Here is a 19,117-nt window from a genome sequence, read left to right as displayed (position 1 = left end):
GGAACGCAAATGGCGCACCCTTGATGTTCGCAGGGCTTTAAAGATATATATTTCTCGGACCGCATCCTCGAGACGCTCCGAAGCCCTATTTATTTCTTTTCAACCCTCATCTTTGGGATCCAAGGTTTCTTCAGTCACCATAGGGCGTTGGATCCGAGCTTGCATTTCCGAAGCTTATGACTCACGATCTCTCCCCATTCCACGTCATATTACAGCTCACTCCACACGGAGTGCAGCTACTACCGCTGCTTGGGCCACGCAGGCCTCCCTCGAGGAAATTTGCCGGGCAGCTACCTGGGCTTCTCCTGTTCCATTCATCAAGCATTACCGTTTGGACACCTTTGCCTCTGCCAAGGCAGCCTTCGGAAGGAGGGTCCTCCAACAGGTTCACCTGGCACCTCGACATCGACCTTCACAGACTTCCCGCCCGACGAATTAACAAGCTTGGGTATGTCCCACTTCTGACCCACTCCGCATCCTAGTGGGAGAAGAGGCGTTGGACTTACCGTGAACGCTCTTTCTCCAGAGGTTGCGGAGTGGGTCAGCCCCTCCCGTCTGCGATTTCTCTTGTATTTTCTAGGCTTGAGACTGTTTTGCAGATCTGCCTTCGTCGAACAAACTGGATGGAAGGGAGGCCTGAGTAGGCGTGGCCAAGATTATCCGACTCAGTGATTGGCCAGACGGGCTGGATCATCCCACTTCTGACCCACTCCGCATCCTCTGGAGAAAGAGCGTTCACGGTAAGTCCAACGCCTCTTCCTTAGGAACATCTACCAATAACATTGGGCAATACAGGATGATCAACCTTGATTTATTCCAGGGAGTGATTGCAGTTCAGCTGACAGTTGCATAGAGAGGACCATTTATGTCTGTTTATATAAACAGAATGAAAACAATGGGGTAAATATTCATTTGTATAAAAATTAAGAATTTTATGTGTCAGTGCCCTCAGATCATATCTAAATGCATGAAAGTAGATCAAGAAAGAACTGGTAATTAATAATTATTAAACTGAAATAAAATCTGATTTTTATTTTAAATCATTTTCAAGTTTAACTGGTTTAAATCTGTTTAAAACAAAATGACAGGGCTGTCCAATAGGGATTATTTCAACATTTGTTTTATGTTTTATTATGTTTGTTTTATTAAATTTATATACCGCCCTACTCCTGAAGGACTCAGGGCGGTGAACAGGCACAAAATAAAATACATAAATACAAAAGTTAGAAACATAATTAAAACCAAATTAAATAATTTAGCCCAAGACAATTAAAAATCCCAATAATTTAAAACAAATTAAAATTTCAATTTAAAAATTTAAAAGAAAGGGGAGAAAATTAGGCCAGGCCGGCTTGCTGGAATAGGAGGGTCTTAAGAGCACGGCGGAAAGTGCGCAGATCCGGGATCCTCCGTATCTCCGAGGGGAACTCATTCAAGATAGTGGGTGCCCCCACAGAGAAGGCCCTCCCCCTGCGGGCCGCCAGTCGACACTGCTTGGCTGACGGCACCCGGAGGAGCCCCTCTCTATGAGAGCGTACCGGCCGGTGGGAGGCTGTTTGTGGTAGTAGGCGGTCCCGTAAATTTGAAAATGGCTCAGTGTTTTAGGCTAGAGCAGTGATGGCTAACCTTTTTGCCGTCGCGTGCCAAAAGCAGGAGAGTGGGGGGATTGTGCGCATGCGTGCCCACACCCATAATTCAATGCCCACCCGTGCTCCACCCTCCTGCACACGTGTGCATGCTCCCCCCGCGCTCCCCTCGCTTTTGGCATGCGATGGCACAGTGGGGCCATTTTTCATTCTCCCCAGGCTCCAGAGGCTTTCTAGGAGCCCAGGGAGGGCAAAAACGGCCTTCCTCAACACCCCCCCCGGAGGCAGAAACAGCCCATTTCCCAACTTCCGGTGGGCCCGGAAGGCCCGAAAATCAGCTGGCCAGCGGGCACATGTGTGCTAGGGCAATGCTTGTGTGCCCTCAGATACAGCTCCGCGTGCCACCTGTGGCACTCGTGCCATAGGTTCGCCATCACAGGGCTAGAGCTTAAAATTGAGCATAGTGAGCATTTTTAAGATCCCTGCCTTAACTAAATTAGGTCAATATGATATAGTTAACATGGGTGATATTAATAGATAGATAGATATTTATTTATTATTTATCTTATTTTGTTGCATTTCTATGACGCCCAACTCCCAAGGGACTCTGGGCAGCTTACAACAGAGAATAAAACAATGCAACAATATCCCATACAAAAGTTAAAAGAAAACATTAAAACATTAAAACGTTAAAACACATACACTCCAATTTGTGGCCGGGTCTCGCAAGATCACTATAACGAAATCAACGGCCCCAGGCCTGCCGGAAGAGCCAGGTCTTCACCGCTTTCCGGAAGGCCAATAGGGTGGGGGTGGTCCGGACTTCAGGAGGTAATTGGTTCCAGAGAGCCGGGGCAGCCACAGAGAAAGCCCTTCCCTGCGGGTCCGCCAGCCGACATTGTTTAGCTGACAGGACCCGGAGGAGACCGACTCTGTGGGATCTTACCGGTTGCTGGGAGCTATGTGGTAGAAGGCGGTCTCGAAGATAGCCTGGTCCTGAGCCATGTAGGGCTTTAAAGGTAATAACCAACACCTTGAATTGGGACCAATAGGGAGCCAGTGCAGCTCACGGAGAATTGGTGTAATGTGGGGGTATTTAGGTACACCCAGTATAACTCGCGCGGCTGCATTCTGGACCAACTGTAGTCTCCGAACACTTCCTGTTGAGGTTGGACTTTAAGACGCCACTCCTCCATCGCAGGGAGGCGAGATAGAGATAGAGATATATAGATATTTTATTTCTATTTTGCATACTCAAAAAATGTGGATTTATATTTACCTAGCTATACCATTGAACGGATAATTCAACAGCTGTAATAAAAACATGCAGTGTTGAGAGGAGGAGGAAAGTGGGTCAAGACCAGAAACCTCCTTTATAGGATTCTTCCCTCCATATAGGGCCATTGCTGCTACTGTAGTCATACTATAAATTCATTTTTAAGTACTGGTAAATGTTATTACATTATACACAATTATTTACAATGCTCGTATATTGCTAGAAGGATTATTATCCTGAAAATTGGAGTACAAGTAATTGCAGTGTAAGAAGAAGAAAGAGTTGGCGATAATCCTAAACAGATTTATGAAAGAGTAATCCCATTGAATTTAGTGGGCTTTTACCAAACAGATTTTTTTACATATAAATTGACAATATCTTATAAAATAGCCATCTTTATTTTTTGAATTATTTATCTTCTACTAAAACTCTTGTGTCATTTTGACTGACTGTAATCTTCATTTGGGAAAAATGGTGCATCATAGTGCAGCAATCTTTGAACCAAAGTGTCTCAAATACACTAATTTATAGAATGCTTCTAAAATCCAGGACCCATGACTTCAATCCAGTGGGATTGAAATTTGACAAAGTCGTGGCTATTTCAGTAATACTACACTACTGCATTACTATGTTGCCACGGTCAGCTGCGGTCATATGATTTCTGACACTCCCTGCCAGCTTCCTACAAGGAAATCAGTGAGGAAGACGGCAGGAAGTTGGAATTCACTCTGATTCCTGCTGCTTTTTTGTCCACCCATAATCATTCTGTTTGTTAAGGCAAGGAAATATCTCTGAAACGATGACCTAATGGGATACAAATTGTCACACTTGTGGAATATTATAATCTCAACATTTAGAGAAGGTCAAACTTCGGATATAGTATGAAATTGTTTATAAAATAATACTGCAAAATAAGTTGGTGTTAACTACTATACCAAAAGTGTTTTTAAGTAAGTGTTAATTTTGATATTGCTACATACTTCTATAACTTATTTAATTGTTTTTCTATGGAAGGAATTGTTCTTGCTTACTGATCAGAAGCCTTGAATATTATAGTAGCTGTTACTATATATAAAAACAGTTCAGTATATTTTATAGGAATATAAGGTTTTGTAATAATTTAGTAAAACCATGATGAGCTAAAAAGAAAAACCCACATTTCAAATCTGTTTTTGTTGTATAATAAATCATTTTCCAGAATTGTTGTGACTTAAAGTGATGCCACCAAATGGGAAAGAATGATCCAATCTGGCTACAATATTGCATTTCCAGTAGTTTTAAGAAAATGAATTGTCTATTTTAGCAATCAGTACTAGAATAACACACAATCAGCAGAACATTTTATACTGATTTTCTCTAATACTAATGGTAAAATTGATACTTTTCTTCCATTGATATTCCCATTGTAGCATATTAGTTGTATACTCAGTTTCTGTATTATACAGTGCTTAGTTTATTCACTTTCTGAATCCTTCCTCACCAGCCATATAGATAAATTCCAATAAATTACCTGAGTTTTGTTTCATTGGTTTTTTTTTAATTCAATCAAATCTCTTAGTGTTCTACCTTGCTTTTGTAATTCATTTAGGAACATATAACTGATCAGTAGATATTGAAACCAATGATGAGGCTCTGAATGTTCTGAAGAGAATTTCTAAGGACTTGAATTTTGTTTTATTAATAAGTAAATCTTGCAATCTGTATGAATCCCTGCACTGGTAAAATTGCTTTGAATGTTCTCCTTCATAAAGTTAGATATTCCATATTGAAGCAAGAGATAATAAATCTGGACTCTTATCCAATTCCTTTTTTTTTTTTTTTAGAAATTCTAAAATGTTGCTGCTTTCATCTGTTTCTCTGTCTCCAAAACTCACTTTCCTCATAAATTAATTTTTTTCACATTTTTGAAGCTGCATAACACCTGATTCTTTATAGTATAGCATTATCTGCTGTTAAAGCTGTGCTTAAAAAGTGTGATGTACCTCAAATAATAAAAAAAGTTATTGTACTTGATTTAATCAACATCTGGCAAACAAAGAGGACCTATCTATATTAATTTTGAAATCAATAAAGGCTCTTAAGAATCTCAAATAACTAAGTACATACTTGCTCTGTGTGGGGATTTCATATTATTTAAAATAGTTATTCTGTTAATACTGATATTACAGTGGAGTCAGCATTCTTTGAGAGATAATTACCAGAAGAGCAACAGTGTTGAAGAGTGCATCAGCTGTAGGGCTTCACACTCAGTCCTATGAAGATATTCCAAACATTAGAATCCTGAAGTTCTAAGCCAATTCAATAAGATGCCCAAGCTGGCCTTTAATACTAATAAGAATCTGATATAATTGCTCTGATAGCCAATTAAGCAGCTGATTCCCAAGGATGTACAATCAGTTAACTGAGAGGGGCTTTGGGAGAAAGTAGAACACAAGGAAGAAATAGTTGGAAAAAGAAAGAATCCATTGGATACAGAGTAGTAGAAGATTTGGGGGTGGGGAGTCCAAAAAGGCAGGAAAAGCAAATCCTGTGTGAGTTTAGATAACCAGTGGGAAACCAGGGTGGTTTGGGTGCAGATAAACTTGCCAAAAAGCAAAAATCAAGACATTGATTCTAAATTTTAATGGAGTTATATGTTTGCACATTGGAACATATCTGATTGATTACTGGACTAAGATTTGTTAATAAAGGTTTAAATCAAATGTACCATATTTAGTCTTGACTATAGTGACAACAAAGTAGCAAAATCATGTTGAAGGAAAAAACATTAAAACTAGCTCCTTGAAAATATTTGCAAAATACCTTCAGATTTTGGAAATTATTTCGCTTTGTAAGGAAATCAATTAAAAAACATCATCTGGAATAGAAATTTAATCTTTATTTCAAACATAAATTGGTATACATCCAATTAGCCCATCTCTTTTTTTCTATTTCATACTTAGTATTTATAATAGTAAACAAGACAATGTATGCAAATATCCAAGGTTTAGCATTAAAAAAAATATGCCATCCTTACACCTAAATTCATAAATACAACTTCTGGAGTTTTTAAAACGTATATTTTTGATCTTTGGCTTGTATTTACTGAGGAAAGGATTAGAGGCAACAGATATTAAATAATTGTGCTTTTTCCCTCCTAGGATTGTTAGAGCTTTGATACCCTACATACTTCCAGGATCTTGGCTCAAAAACAATAGTAATAATTGTGTAATCTTTATTTCTGCATACTGTACTTGTTTAAAAAAAAGAAATTGGATTATATATAAGCCAAGACGTTCTACTTTTGTATAAGGTCAACATGTTCTTAATTAGATAACACTTAAATGGAAACATTCTGATTTTTTTTTCTAATTTGATATCTTCTACTGTAAATCTGTATAATTTGTCTGCTTTCAAAGATTTAGGAGTTATAAATTTAATACATTATTATGGTTGGTCACATAGCCAAATATTCAGGATGGATTTGGCATTTTTATCCATATTGTTTTGTTGTTATTTTCAAAGGGAGCCAAGGTACATGTGCATTCATCTCTCTCACAACCCTCTATGTAATCAAAGCGTCATAGGAGTAGAAGGAAATGGAGATGGGCATTCTAGGCATGGAGCAGTTGTATTATGGCTCTCCTCTTTTTTATGTCTCATGCTCCCTTCTTTCTTTTGCGAAGAAGAAATATCACAGTCTGTAAATGTGTTTCTGCTGCCTTTTATGACTCTTATTTATGGCAACAATAGTAGAAATGGTTTTGGATAGCAGCATCGGCTCTAAGATGAATTGACCCTTCTATGAGATGGTTCAGATCATTTTCCCAAGCAGATAGCAAGAATTTCAGTAAGTCTGCAAAACCATTATATAGAAACAGGATACCAAAGGTTACAGTTTTTTAAGACCTTATGCCTTCTCCAGGAAACCAAGAGTTATGACTATAATTCTTTCCCCTGTTCTCTGTGAATGGCCTATGATAAGCTTAGAAGGATATCCATCTCTACATGAAAAAAATAGGAGAAAGAAAGCTCTGAAGATTTTACAAGCAAGTAGAATTTTAGGATTTCAAAAATCATTTGTCTAATAATGTGCTCAAATTTTCATATTAAGACAATAATTTTGCAATATAGTCTGTAAGCTTTTGACTTTTTACAAATCCTCATCAACTAAGATAGCACTCCAAGTAAATAGTAATATTACTGATTCATGCAGTGCCTAGTGTTAAATCGCTTTTTTAAGTTGCCTTAAAAATAATACCTTTTATCAGGAATCAAAAATATGCTCATAGTGTAGCTGTAGAGGCTGGTATATTAAATAATATCTTCATTAACGGTATCTAGTACACTCATAGAGTGTGGTTTGAAACTTGAAACCCAGCAAATAATCACTTTTTTATTCTGGAGTTCTTATATGAAATATCAAATAAAATATTACGAATATTAAAATTTCATAAAACATAAAATATAACTTAGAAATGTGGCTTATCAGATATTCAGTATGGATTTTGTGTGTGTTTACAAAAGTATAACAGCAATCATATTTTTTAAAGGGCTTCCATGCAAGACAAAGGAATGAAGCCTACCTTGGTAACCGACAAAGAAAAAAAGATTGGCATGACAGAGAGGCTATAAAGAATGATTTGCAGAGAACAGGTCTGTATAACTCACTCAGTCTTAACTCATGAAGGCAAAATAGTACTAAACGCAGCATACTAGTGGATATGTTCATGTAACTCAAAAGAAATTACCATTGTTACACTTTTTAAAAAATCAGCAAGTCATCAGCAAGTTAGTAGTCCAGAATAGAAATTGAACAAGACTTCCCTCAGTTCCTAATGCCTTATGTCACTGACCACAGACGAAACCCCCACAGAGCCTTGTTTATTCCAGAAGACAGGAAAAATGCCAAACCAAGGTTCTCATTGTTTCCAAGTTTTGGAAATAACAGCAAAAAGCATGGCATAGGTCCCTAGGAAGCCATTTCTGTATCTGCTTTTGTTAGTGCATCCCATGTCTAACTAGTTGAATGGAAATGCAGGCACGGTAAACGGGGTAGCAGGAAAAGAAAAATCTGTAAGTCATACTTGCCAGTGCTGACATAAGGACAGTGTTTCTTAGAAGGCTTAAGTGCCCAATACTCCACTGCATAAGCCTTAGCACTATACATAACATTTGGAAGGAAGAGAAGAAATGGTAAACATTGTTAAGCAAAACAGCGAATGTGATAAGCAGATATTTCAAAACAATTTGTAACAAACCAATATGTGCCTCTAGTATCTCCGTGTTTCAACAAATAAAAACAATGTGGAAATGCACCAGCTGTGCCAGTAGTAAATTCTAGTAGTAACAATTCTAGATTTGACTGTAGTACTGGAAGAGACGGGTGATAAGAAGGAGAAATAATATGAGTTTAAAAGGCCTAAAAAGTAATTGAAATATTAAAACATTAAAACTACATAGATTAAAATTTTAAAAATTAAACTGAACTTAACTGTTATCAAACATAAAAAGGGATGTGATGTGAAGGAGGAGAATATAAATGGAAGGAAAGAGATTTGTAGAGAGAGGAACAGAGGGGACAAAAATATGAGTGAAGCTCCAGTAGCCATGCCAAAAGCACTATTTTAGTCTGACAGTATAAAACAATCATATCCAATTTAGTTGTGTCGGTTTTAATAAAAAATGTATTTAGTGATAAAGAAAAAAAAAGTTTGTGCATTAGACAACATAGAGTAAAAAGATTCCCATTCAGTTTTGTAAAAAAATAAACAATTGGTCTCCCTTATGTGCTATAGCAGGAAAACAAACAAATGATGTTTCAATATTATGGTAGAAATTAAAAATGTATGATTATTTGTATGTCAAAATGGAGAGGAGAGAGGGAATTTCATGAACATGGTAAATGGTGCCTTGAAAATCTGAATTTTTCTCCAGGTTCTAGGTGAGGGTGGGGTGGTGCATCCATCTGAATAGGATTGTGTTTGGTATGTTTGTGGTGTGTCTTTTTGTCAAGCTGTAGCTATTTTCTGAATTGATTTAATACCACCCAGAATCACTGTGAGTTGAGCAGCCTTATAAATTTAAATTACAAATTATAAGGCATGTTGATTCATCAGGACAAAAATCTAATAAGTCTATTGTGACCTTTTTCAAAAAGAGAAAATTACCTAGATGTCTCTTTAGCATTATTCAATATTCATAAACTGTATAATCTTCTTCTTAACTAGGGAGTTTAACAATTTGGGGCATATTATTAAGAAATCTCAGCTGCAGTCCTAAAATATAGCATAACAAATATTGCCTAGAGCTGTGACGAATGAGAAGGCTGATAAAAGGACTTCTTGAATTTTGAACATGGATGAAATTATTGCTCTGTTAACTCTCTGCAGTTGAGATGTGGAATGTTTTAAGATTACTCCTTGCTTTGCTTATCTCTGCAGGAAATGGAGAACAAGGAAAACCATATCCTATGACTGATGCTGAGCAAGTGGACCAGGCATACAGGGAAAATGGTTTTAATATTTTTGTGAGTGATAAAATTTCTTTAAACCGTTCTCTACCAGATATACGACATCCAAAGTAAGTATAGAATTTTCTTACGGTTGAATGTATGAGTTTTCTTATTTCTATCATTTATTTTCCTGCATTTTCCTTTAAATTCCATTCCAGCTAACACTAACATTTTTTGTTGTCAAAGTAAGTTTTAGCTGATGTATTAAATATGATATCTAGTAGCATGTCAACTAGGGTTACTTAATTTTTTAAAATTTAAATAGTGTCATGTACGAAACAGACCTATTTGTATTTTAAACACTCTAAGTGTAAAACAAACATATTTACTTGAAACACTCTTTCAAGATAAAAACAATCTCAGAATATTCAAAACAACCTGTTCCATATTTGAGATGGAGCAATTTGCAGTCGGTATGGGTGTTTCAGATATGAAAAATTTTGCACATTTGCAAATTCAATAACACAAGATATTGTGTAATATGCACCAATTGCCATAGTTATCAATTGTTCTTTATGAATTGAAATAATATGCTGTTAGTTAACTGGATGTTTAATATTTACATGAGATAATAGAAGTGATTTCTTTAGGTGCTGGAGCAGTGGTAATATTTTATAAATACTGATCAAGATGGTAATTCTCTTCATCTTTAAGCTGCAATAGCAAGATATATCTGGAACAACTTCCCAACACCAGTATAATAATCCCATTCCACAATGAAGGATGGTCCTCACTTCTTCGAACAGTGCATAGTGTTTTCAATCGCTCTCCTCCTGAACTGATAGCTGAGATTGTGCTGGTGGATGATTTCAGTGATAGAGGTACATCCAATGTATAATATATTTGCTCATACATTCATGACTCAGCCAAAACAATAGTATATATTGGATTGTTTTGCACATACAATACATAAAATACATTTTAATGTTGGGCTTTTAAGTACTTCCTCTGTTGTTTTTCTAAAAAAAATATTAATGTATCTTATGTGCCACACATTCATTTTTTAATGCTAAGGAAAACATTTCTCTTACTTGAGTTAAAACTTTTTTAAAAAGAGTTGCAGAATTAAGTAAGACAGATGAACCATGCAGAATCAAAATTTCTGAATTAGATAAATTATATGTGTGTTTTAATGGGCAGATGTGTATTATTGAATTATATATTGTAATTTAACATAGTAAATGGCTTTTCTAATTTTGAGTTGTTTAAGAATCTCGCTGGATCAGGACAAGCACACACATGTAGCCCATGTTCTATGCCATGTGGCAGGCAGAATGTTGACAAGCATGGACAGAAGAATTATACTCCTTTTCCTCTATTACTCAGTAGCAGCTCATATTCAAGGTAGACCTTCATGAGCATAGAAGTAGCAAACAGCCATTAAGATCAGTGGTCATTGATAGCCCAATTCTCCATAAATTTATTCAGTTCCCTTTCTAATTTGATAGTATCACATTCCAAAGATTGTGTATCATTTGTGGATGTATGTATGAAAGGCACCTTCTTTTACTATTCCTAAATTTCTCCCATTTAGTTTTAATAAATAATCCCACTTTTAACTTTGTAAGGAAAGGAGAAAATTCCCTATTCCAATTGTCCATACGATGCATATTTTAATATGCATTTGTCTCCCCTTACTGACCTTTAATATTCTGAATTAAAAAGCCATAACCACTGTGGTCTCGTAGATAGCTGCTCAAGCCCTCTAACTGTTTTCATTACATTTTCTAAACCTTTCCCAGTACCACATTAATCTTTCTGAGATATGGTGGACAGAACTGTACATAGTATTCCACATGCTATGGAATATATGATTGATATAGGGGCAAAACTATATCGACTTTTTTATTTCCTGTTCCTTTCATAATGATTTCAAGCTTAGAATTTATATCTTTACAGCTACTGTGCAGTGAAGTGACATTTTCATTGAACTATCCATCATGATTCCAAAATCCCTTTCTTGCTCAATCACTAACAGTTCAGATCCCATTAATATATATATGAAATGTGGTTTCTGGGACACTTTGCATTACTTTGCATTTGTTTGCACCCAACTATGCACAGCTTAAACCTAGGGGAATTACAAAAACACATGTAAGTTTTTAATGGCTATTTACATAATAACCTCTAAGACTCCCAGAACTGTTAAGGAAATTGATAAGTATATATTTTATCAAAAAATTAATTAACTTGATGCCCTCATCCATATTGGAAAGACCCTTTGGAACTCTTTGAACTCTCTTTTATTGTCCTAAACAGTTTGGCATCAAATGTTTTCTTCTTGCCCATGAACAAATGAAATAGTCTTTGTCCCAACAACAACCCTACTTTGAGAATGTCCTCAATTTGTCATTTGTGTCAACTCTTTCTTGTTTTATAGCCTTATTTTCAGACCAAAAAATGTTTGCTCTCTTACTTAGTTGCTGCTGAAATTGTTTAGGAGTGTTTGGTGAGAAACTTTATCAAACAATTTGAAAGTACAAATGCACATTATTATAGGATCACTTCTGCCTTTATGCTTCCTAATAATCTTAGAAACGACAACTTGCTTAGTATGATCAGTTGCTTAGTGAGTGTTTAAAATAAAAATAGACCCCCTAAAAGGTGCTTGCAATGCAGTTCCAAAATTCCAATGGCTGGGGTTCCCCATAATCATGTAACTGCATTTTGGATACTCAGCAAGTGGCCTACGTTTATTGCCATTTGCAGAATCCCACAGTCATATGACCATATTATATAGCATTTCTGCCCAAACTGGAGTTTAATTCCAATTTCCCTGTAAAAGCCGTCCATAGTGAACAATTGCTTAATGGCCATGGTGTTTGCTTAACAAACACTGCAAAAAGTCATCAAATTGATTTGGGCACATGACCCGTTTTTTGACTGACATGACTTGCCTGGCTCAATTACGGTCAGAGATCAAAGACTACCTGCATTTTCTAAACGTTATGTTGTTGCTGTTCAGCTTCTAAAGCTGAGGTAGAATCCCCTTTTTAAACTTCATAGTTTCATTTTTAATGCATCTTTTACCTTCATTTTGTTCCATGCAGAGCATCTCAAAAAGCGCTTGGAGGATTATATGGCCCATTTTCCGAAAGTTAGGATTCTTCGAACTAAGAAGAGAGAAGGGCTAATAAGAACTCGAATGCTCGGAGCTTCTGCAGCAATAGGAGATGTTATTACCTTCTTAGATTCCCACTGTGAAGCAAATGTGAACTGGTTGCCACCCCTTCTAGGTAAGAATCCTATTTGAAATGCATTTCTGAATGATCAATTGCAGATGCAATGCCTTTCTGAACAACCAGAATCTGACATTATCCAAGCCTTCCAGTGGCAGAGTAAGATTTTGTTGACTTAACATTAGAATACCCACATACTCGTTAGTATTCTAGCATTCAAATTGCTATGTTTTTTCCAATTCAGGATGGGAAATACTAGGATAATCAATTATTTCTTTTGCGCTCAATTGAAGGCTGCTCTTCAATCACATTTCATTTTCACAATTATTCATTTGATTTACAGTATATAGTCAAAATTAAAAAAAAATAAAACAGCCATACAAACCATGCAAACATTAAAACAGTTAAATGATTAAAATCTATACAGCATAATCACCAGGAGAGAGGAACAGTATTATGACTTCACACTCCTCACTAATCCCCAGACCAGATGGCAAAGCCAAATCAGACTCTTCTGAAGGCCATCCAGATCAGGGCCAGCCTGACCTCAGCAGCAGAAATGTTCCTCCTTCAGGGTTCCACCAAATGAGACTTTCTAGTGGATGAAACCCACAACAATCTTCTTCTGCTGGACCTGATGTCACTGGGGAGAGGCAGTCCCTTAAGTAATTTGGCCCCATGCCATGAAGGGCTTTATAAGTTCCAAAGTTAATATCTAAGTTATATCATTATATTACTGTATATTATATTGATATTTATAATACAATATTAAGTTGCATTACATTGTAAGCTATAAAGCTTGAATTGGACTGGGAAACAAGTTGATAATCAATTCAGCTCGTAGAGCAGAGGTGTAATGTGTGTAAGTCTAGGTGCCCACATAATTGCTCATTCCATGACATCTTGCACAAACTGAAGCTTCCAAATACTCTTCAAGAGTAGCACCATGTAAAGTGCATTATAGTATAGTATAGTATAGTATAGTATAGTATAGTATAGTATAGTATAGTATAGTATAGTATAGTATAGTATAGTATAGTAAAAAGGGAATGTGCAAGAGGCACTATGTGGGTCAAGGACGTACGAGGATACAAGAAGATGCATGACAAACACTGGATGGGTTAGGGAGGGTGTGCAAGGTTGCAAAATAGATACAGTGAAGGTTGAAGGTGCACAGGGTCAGTGAATAGCCAATGGAAACACAGAGGAGGTGAGGAAGAGGACACAGATGGGGGAACTTTTTCCAGTAACTTGCAACCTTTTCTGCCGGCCTCCCCATTGACTTTCTGGGGAAGCTAGAAGGGAAGGTTGCAAATGGTGATCTTGTGATTGTGGGTGCTTGGCAACTGGTGCTAAGTGCGAATTGATTGCCAAGCACCCACATTCTCAGTTAACCATCTGCAAACCTTGCTTAATGACAACATTAATGACAGCAATCAAGTGGTGTTGTGCTTTACAATCACATTGCTTAGTGATAGAAATTCCAGTCCCAATCAGCATCATTAACCAAGGACTGCCTGTGTTCTTTTTCTAAGATTCTTTTTTATGTTCTTCTGTAAGAGAGTTATATTGTTACAAATGAAAGTATAAAATACAATTTTTTTTATTCCCCAGACCGCATTGCTCGAAATCGCAAAACTATTGTTTGTCCAATGATTGATGTCATTGATCATGATCATTTTGGCTATGAAACACAAGCTGGAGATGCAATGCGAGGAGCATTTGACTGGGAGATGTATTATAAGCGAATCCCAATTCCTCCTGAATTACAGAAACCTGATCCCAGTGACCCTTTTGAGTAAGTTCATGAGACAGAGTGAATACTTGCTTAACAAGCTAAGAGGTTGTAGGTTTTCAGACAGATATAATTGCTACATGTTCTTTCTTCTCTCTCCTCTAAAAAGAAAGGAAATCAACAAAGGTAAAAAAAATGAAGGTCAATCACAAAATAGACAAACTAAATCATGTAATTATATCATAGACTACTGTTCCTTGAAATAACATCCCCTTCCAGTTATCAAAATAATTTGTTTTCAAATTGGTTTCTTTTTGTTTCTATACAGTTGGCACAAAAGTCTTGTAGCAGAAGTAGTCTCTGTCTCTAAAAACATTATTTCCATTGTCTGTTGGTATTCCCTCAATTATTGGGGTGAAGATTACACTTTCTACTAAGCATGAAAATAGAAGTTTGAAAGTGTCAAAAATACTGTCACTGTCATTTTTCCTTCTACTGTAGTCAAGAAAGTACTCCAATCAAGAACATACCATTAAGAATGTACATTTGTATTAGGTGGCATTGTTACATGTTACATGTTTTTCAGGTACAGATACTTACAGCAACAATTCTTCTAATTCCCTTGATCTGAGTTCTATCTCTATAGCTACAGTTCGTGTGCTTGTAAGAGGGAAATTTTGAAAAATAAAGGTCTAATATTTCTTGCTGGGTACAGGATTACAGAGCTACTATCCAAAATATTAAAATACAGTGATCTCAATTCACAGTATTCACAGTGATCTCAATATATAGTCCTCCCTTATCAGAAACAACAGAGCTCTTTGGAGGTTTTGTCATATAGTAAATCCCCGCAGTCATTAAGCAGATCATCATGTGATCTGATTTGATTTTAGAACCATTTTTATTATGGTTATAAAGTGAGTCACAGTGGTTGTTAAGCAAATCATGTGGTTGTTAAGTAATATGTTCTCCCAAATAGGTGTTTCTTCCCAGAAACTGGCAAAAAAGTCACAAATCACATGATTGCAGGACGTTGCAACTGATTATAAATCCAAGCCAGTGGCCAAGTACCCAAAATATGATCATGTGACTGTGTGGTGGCTGCAGTAGTCATAACTTCAAGGACGGGTTATGAGTAACTTTTTTGGGGGTGGATCATAGTAACTTTGAACCAGGGGTGAAATCCAGCAGGTTCTGACAGGTTCTGGAGAACCGGTAGCGGAAATTTTGAGCAGTTCGGAGAACCGGCAAATACCACTTCTGGCTAGCCCCAGAGTGGGGAGGGAATGGGGATTTTGCAGTGTCCTTCCCCTGCCACGCCCACCAAGCCACACCACATCCACCAAGCCACACCCACAGAACTGGTAGTAAAAAAATTTGGATTTCACCACTGCTTTGAACCATCCTTAAATGAGGACTGCCTGTAGATACACTGTTGGAAGTACAATTATGTTTTATTTTATGTACTAAAATAATGTTAAACATAAAATATTTTAATGCTTACAATTTTACCTCTACAGTTTTTTAATGGCCAGCTATGTTGCCATCTACTTCATTTTCCAATATTTATATTGAAAATTGCATTCCTTGTTGCAGTTCCAACTACTGTGTCAGCAAATTCTGTGTGCTAAGAGAGGACCAGCAGCTTTTTTTTAGTTCTATTCAATCATATCAATTCTTGGATACTGTCTAGACAAGTCTCTGCAGTTTCCTTAGCAAGGTTTTTCAGAAGTGGTTTGCTATTGCCTCCTTCCTGAGGCTGGGACGACAGGACTAGCCCAAGGTCACCCAGCCAGCTTTGTGCCTAAGTAAGACTAGAAGTCACGGTCTCCCAATTCCTAGCCTGATGCTTTAACCATTACAATAAACTGGCTCTATACCAACGGTTTACACACATTATAACACATGTTTATATAACATACTTCATATATTATGTGCATAGACACTTAATAAAAAAATTTTTGAACGGCATCTAGCTGTTAATTTTTTTCATTTTTCCAGTAATTTTCTCTTCTCCATTTATTATGTCCTTCATTCTTTGAAAGTTCAGGGGGCCTTAATTTTCTATATTCAGAGAATAGCAAGAGACTTCAATAGACTCAGTGCTTTCTTCTCTGCTTTATGAACACATGGTCTTGCCATTCTGTTTTCTGCTGTTTCTGCTATAGTGCATATTTAGCTTTTCTGAAATATAATTGCCTTTTCTTCCATCAGTGAATACCAGTTTTCTGAGGGATCTCTCAAAGTTATGTATATCACTCTGGTTTGAATTAAGTCTGAAGAAAATTATTTCAAGGTTCTGGCAACATTATCCTTTTTCTACATGAAGCTGTTAAAGAGAAAAAAGCAAAAAGAGTGGTGATAAAAAAGAACAATATAGATTTACCCTGAGGGATCTTTATTTTCTTATAGAAAAAATTCTGAACATTTGTTTTTCTAGGTGTGCACCTGCATAGAACTTGTTCAACAACTTCTACAGCTTAAAGAATTCTTGATTTATGTTCCCCCTTTCTTCACATACTTCATGCGACTAGTTTTTCTAGGTTTGTTTTCAACTGTCATACCAATAACTATGTTCTGTCCCCTCCCACGAGTGGCCTTGCAGAGGCTCAAATAGCCCGGCAGTAACAAACGCAGGCTAGAGAGACTGAAGCTGGCCCTTTAATCAGTAGTTCTCTTCCAAAGCGTATATCAGGCCAATAGTTACCGGGCAATGTTCCAAAGGTCTTGGCAGACGGCCAGCAGGCTAATGCAGGAATGCAGACTCTTGTCAAAAACTCCAAATTAACAGTTGTAACTCCACTGCATCCAAAACACCAACAAATTGTTCACCACGCCTTTCCAGTCCAGTCACACCCCTTTTATACTTTGTAGGGTGTGGCCCTACGTCTCCTGACCACACTTCTTGGGATGTGGCAATAGCTGTTCTCTACGACGTCTCCTACGTCTCTCTCTTGCATCCAAAAGGGGCTCCCCCTCGTCGTTACCGGCCTCTGTTTCCTCCTCAATTTGGCTGGGGTCCATAGGCACGTCAGCAACTGTCAGTTCTTGCTGACTCACCAGTGAAGACGGCCCCTCCGGCACAGAGCTCGTGACAGCTTCCTCCTCCTCCATATCATCCTCCAAATCAGCATGCGAAGATAAATCAGCCTCTGAGGCCAGGGTCACAACAAACTGTTCTACATTTTTTCTTTCCTTCATTTTAATTTGTTTTGTTTTAGATGTTTTAACACATTTGTTTTCAGATGAGATGTCCCTCTTCCTTTCCTTCTAAATCTTCTGGCCTCAGCTCTGTATCTTAAAGGCTCCATTCCACAAGTACCAAGTTAGCAGGAACAAACTTCCGTCCTCATATAGGCAGTCTTTACCATTCTACCTTGGGAAGAAAATGATGCCATAGACTCTAGTAGGTGATGTCAAACAGTTACTGAACAGGCTTGCAAGAATCATCCAGCCTGTTTCTTAGCATCCCTTTGTCATCAGGTTGTTAACAATATCAGACTCCTATAGTTTCTTTGACTTCCCCCAAAGTTCCTCTTGTGTTCCAGTAGTTGCTGTATAGTATAAATGACACTGTAATCAAAGTGCAATGTAGCCAAAGTGGGAAGTTAAAAAAAATAGAAGTAAAATGCAAAGTTAGAGTTGTACATGTAATTTGGGCAGACTTTACTTAAATATTTATAATATGGAATTTAATTTTTCTCTTAAGGTCTCCAGTTATGGCTGGAGGATTGTTTGCAGTTGATAGAAGATGGTTCTGGGAACTTGGAGGATATGATGCAGGCCTAGAAATATGGGGAGGAGAGCAGTATGAAATATCATTTAAGGTGAGTTATTGAAAAGATATTGTATAATATTTTTAATAGAGTATGACTTTGTAAAAAAAATCTTGTGTTTGTAGAATTTAAGCAATTTAAAAATACTTGTTAAAATAATTAAAAATCTTGTTAAGAATTTAATGCTTCTGTTGAATTGCCTAATGACCCTTAATTTATGGTATCTGATTGTTAGTATATGAGAGATCAATTTTCCTGAAACTAAATGTTTTACATAAATATCAGACTAAATTAGTTAAGTGTACTGGGATTTTCATTATTTTAAATGCCAACTGAGCTCTGGTTTGATAGGTAAGAGTAGAATTTTGAGTACTCAATCCCTACTAGAAAAAAAAGTCTTAACAAATACTTTATCCTTGTTTCCAAGCCAAAGTATTATTTATGTCTTAATGGATACAGTGTACTGGGTGCATTTCATTTGGGTAATATGCTTAACAAAACATGGATAATGGTAAATATCTTAAATACTAAGTCTGTGATTCATTCTTCTATAATTGTCTGGTTTGATACAGCAATCAAATAAGATAGGTACAGATATTCAATAGATAGTTAGGTCTGCAAAAAAACCTATTTCAACCAGCCTCCCGTCCATTGAGGGCCTGTATACTGCATGGGTGAGAAAGAAGGTTGAGAAAATATCTACAGATCCCTCACATCCTGGACATAAACTATTTCAATTCCTCCCCTTGAGACACTGCTATAGGGCATTACATGCCAAAATAACTAGACACAAAGACAGTTCTCTTCCTTGTGCTGAACACTTAATTTCCATAGTTCTGTCTTATGTCTAAGTATATTTCCATGTAGTATTGCTATATTACTTTTATCCTTCTCATCTGTTCCACTACCTTCTCTGTTGGTATCATTATTATGATTGTTATCCTTTGTTATTATGATTATTATTACTTTGTAATAATGTTATTGCATGTACACTGAGAGCTTATTTGAGAGAAATTCCTTGTGTGTCTAATCACACTTGGCCAATAAAGTGTTCTGTTCCGTTCCACGCTAT

General features: G+C 36.8%; 1 protein-coding gene across 2 annotated transcripts in view; it reads left to right on the top strand.

Moving 5' to 3' along the window:
* The window catches only part of GALNT10 (polypeptide N-acetylgalactosaminyltransferase 10), a 61,478-nt gene that overhangs the window by 20,605 nt on the left and 21,756 nt on the right, over positions 1-19,117 (top strand). For both annotated transcript variants that reach the window (XM_070937194.1, XM_070937193.1), the window contains exons 2-7: positions 7,395-7,497; positions 9,285-9,423; positions 10,010-10,176; positions 12,406-12,591; positions 14,149-14,332; positions 17,979-18,096. In XM_070937194.1, coding sequence (XP_070793295.1) covers positions 7,395-7,497; positions 9,285-9,423; positions 10,010-10,176; positions 12,406-12,591; positions 14,149-14,332; positions 17,979-18,096 — 897 coding nt within the window. The remainder of the gene's footprint in view (positions 1-7,394; positions 7,498-9,284; positions 9,424-10,009; positions 10,177-12,405; positions 12,592-14,148; positions 14,333-17,978; positions 18,097-19,117) is intronic.

Source organism: Pituophis catenifer, unplaced genomic scaffold (genome assembly GCF_029215685.1).
Source record: "Pituophis catenifer annectens isolate HBS135680 unplaced genomic scaffold, rPitCat1.0.hap2 SCAF_2, whole genome shotgun sequence".
NCBI lineage: Eukaryota > Metazoa > Chordata > Lepidosauria > Squamata > Colubridae > Pituophis > Pituophis catenifer.
Note: the sequence above shows the minus strand (reverse complement) of the source record. Positions and strands in the feature narration are given on the sequence as shown.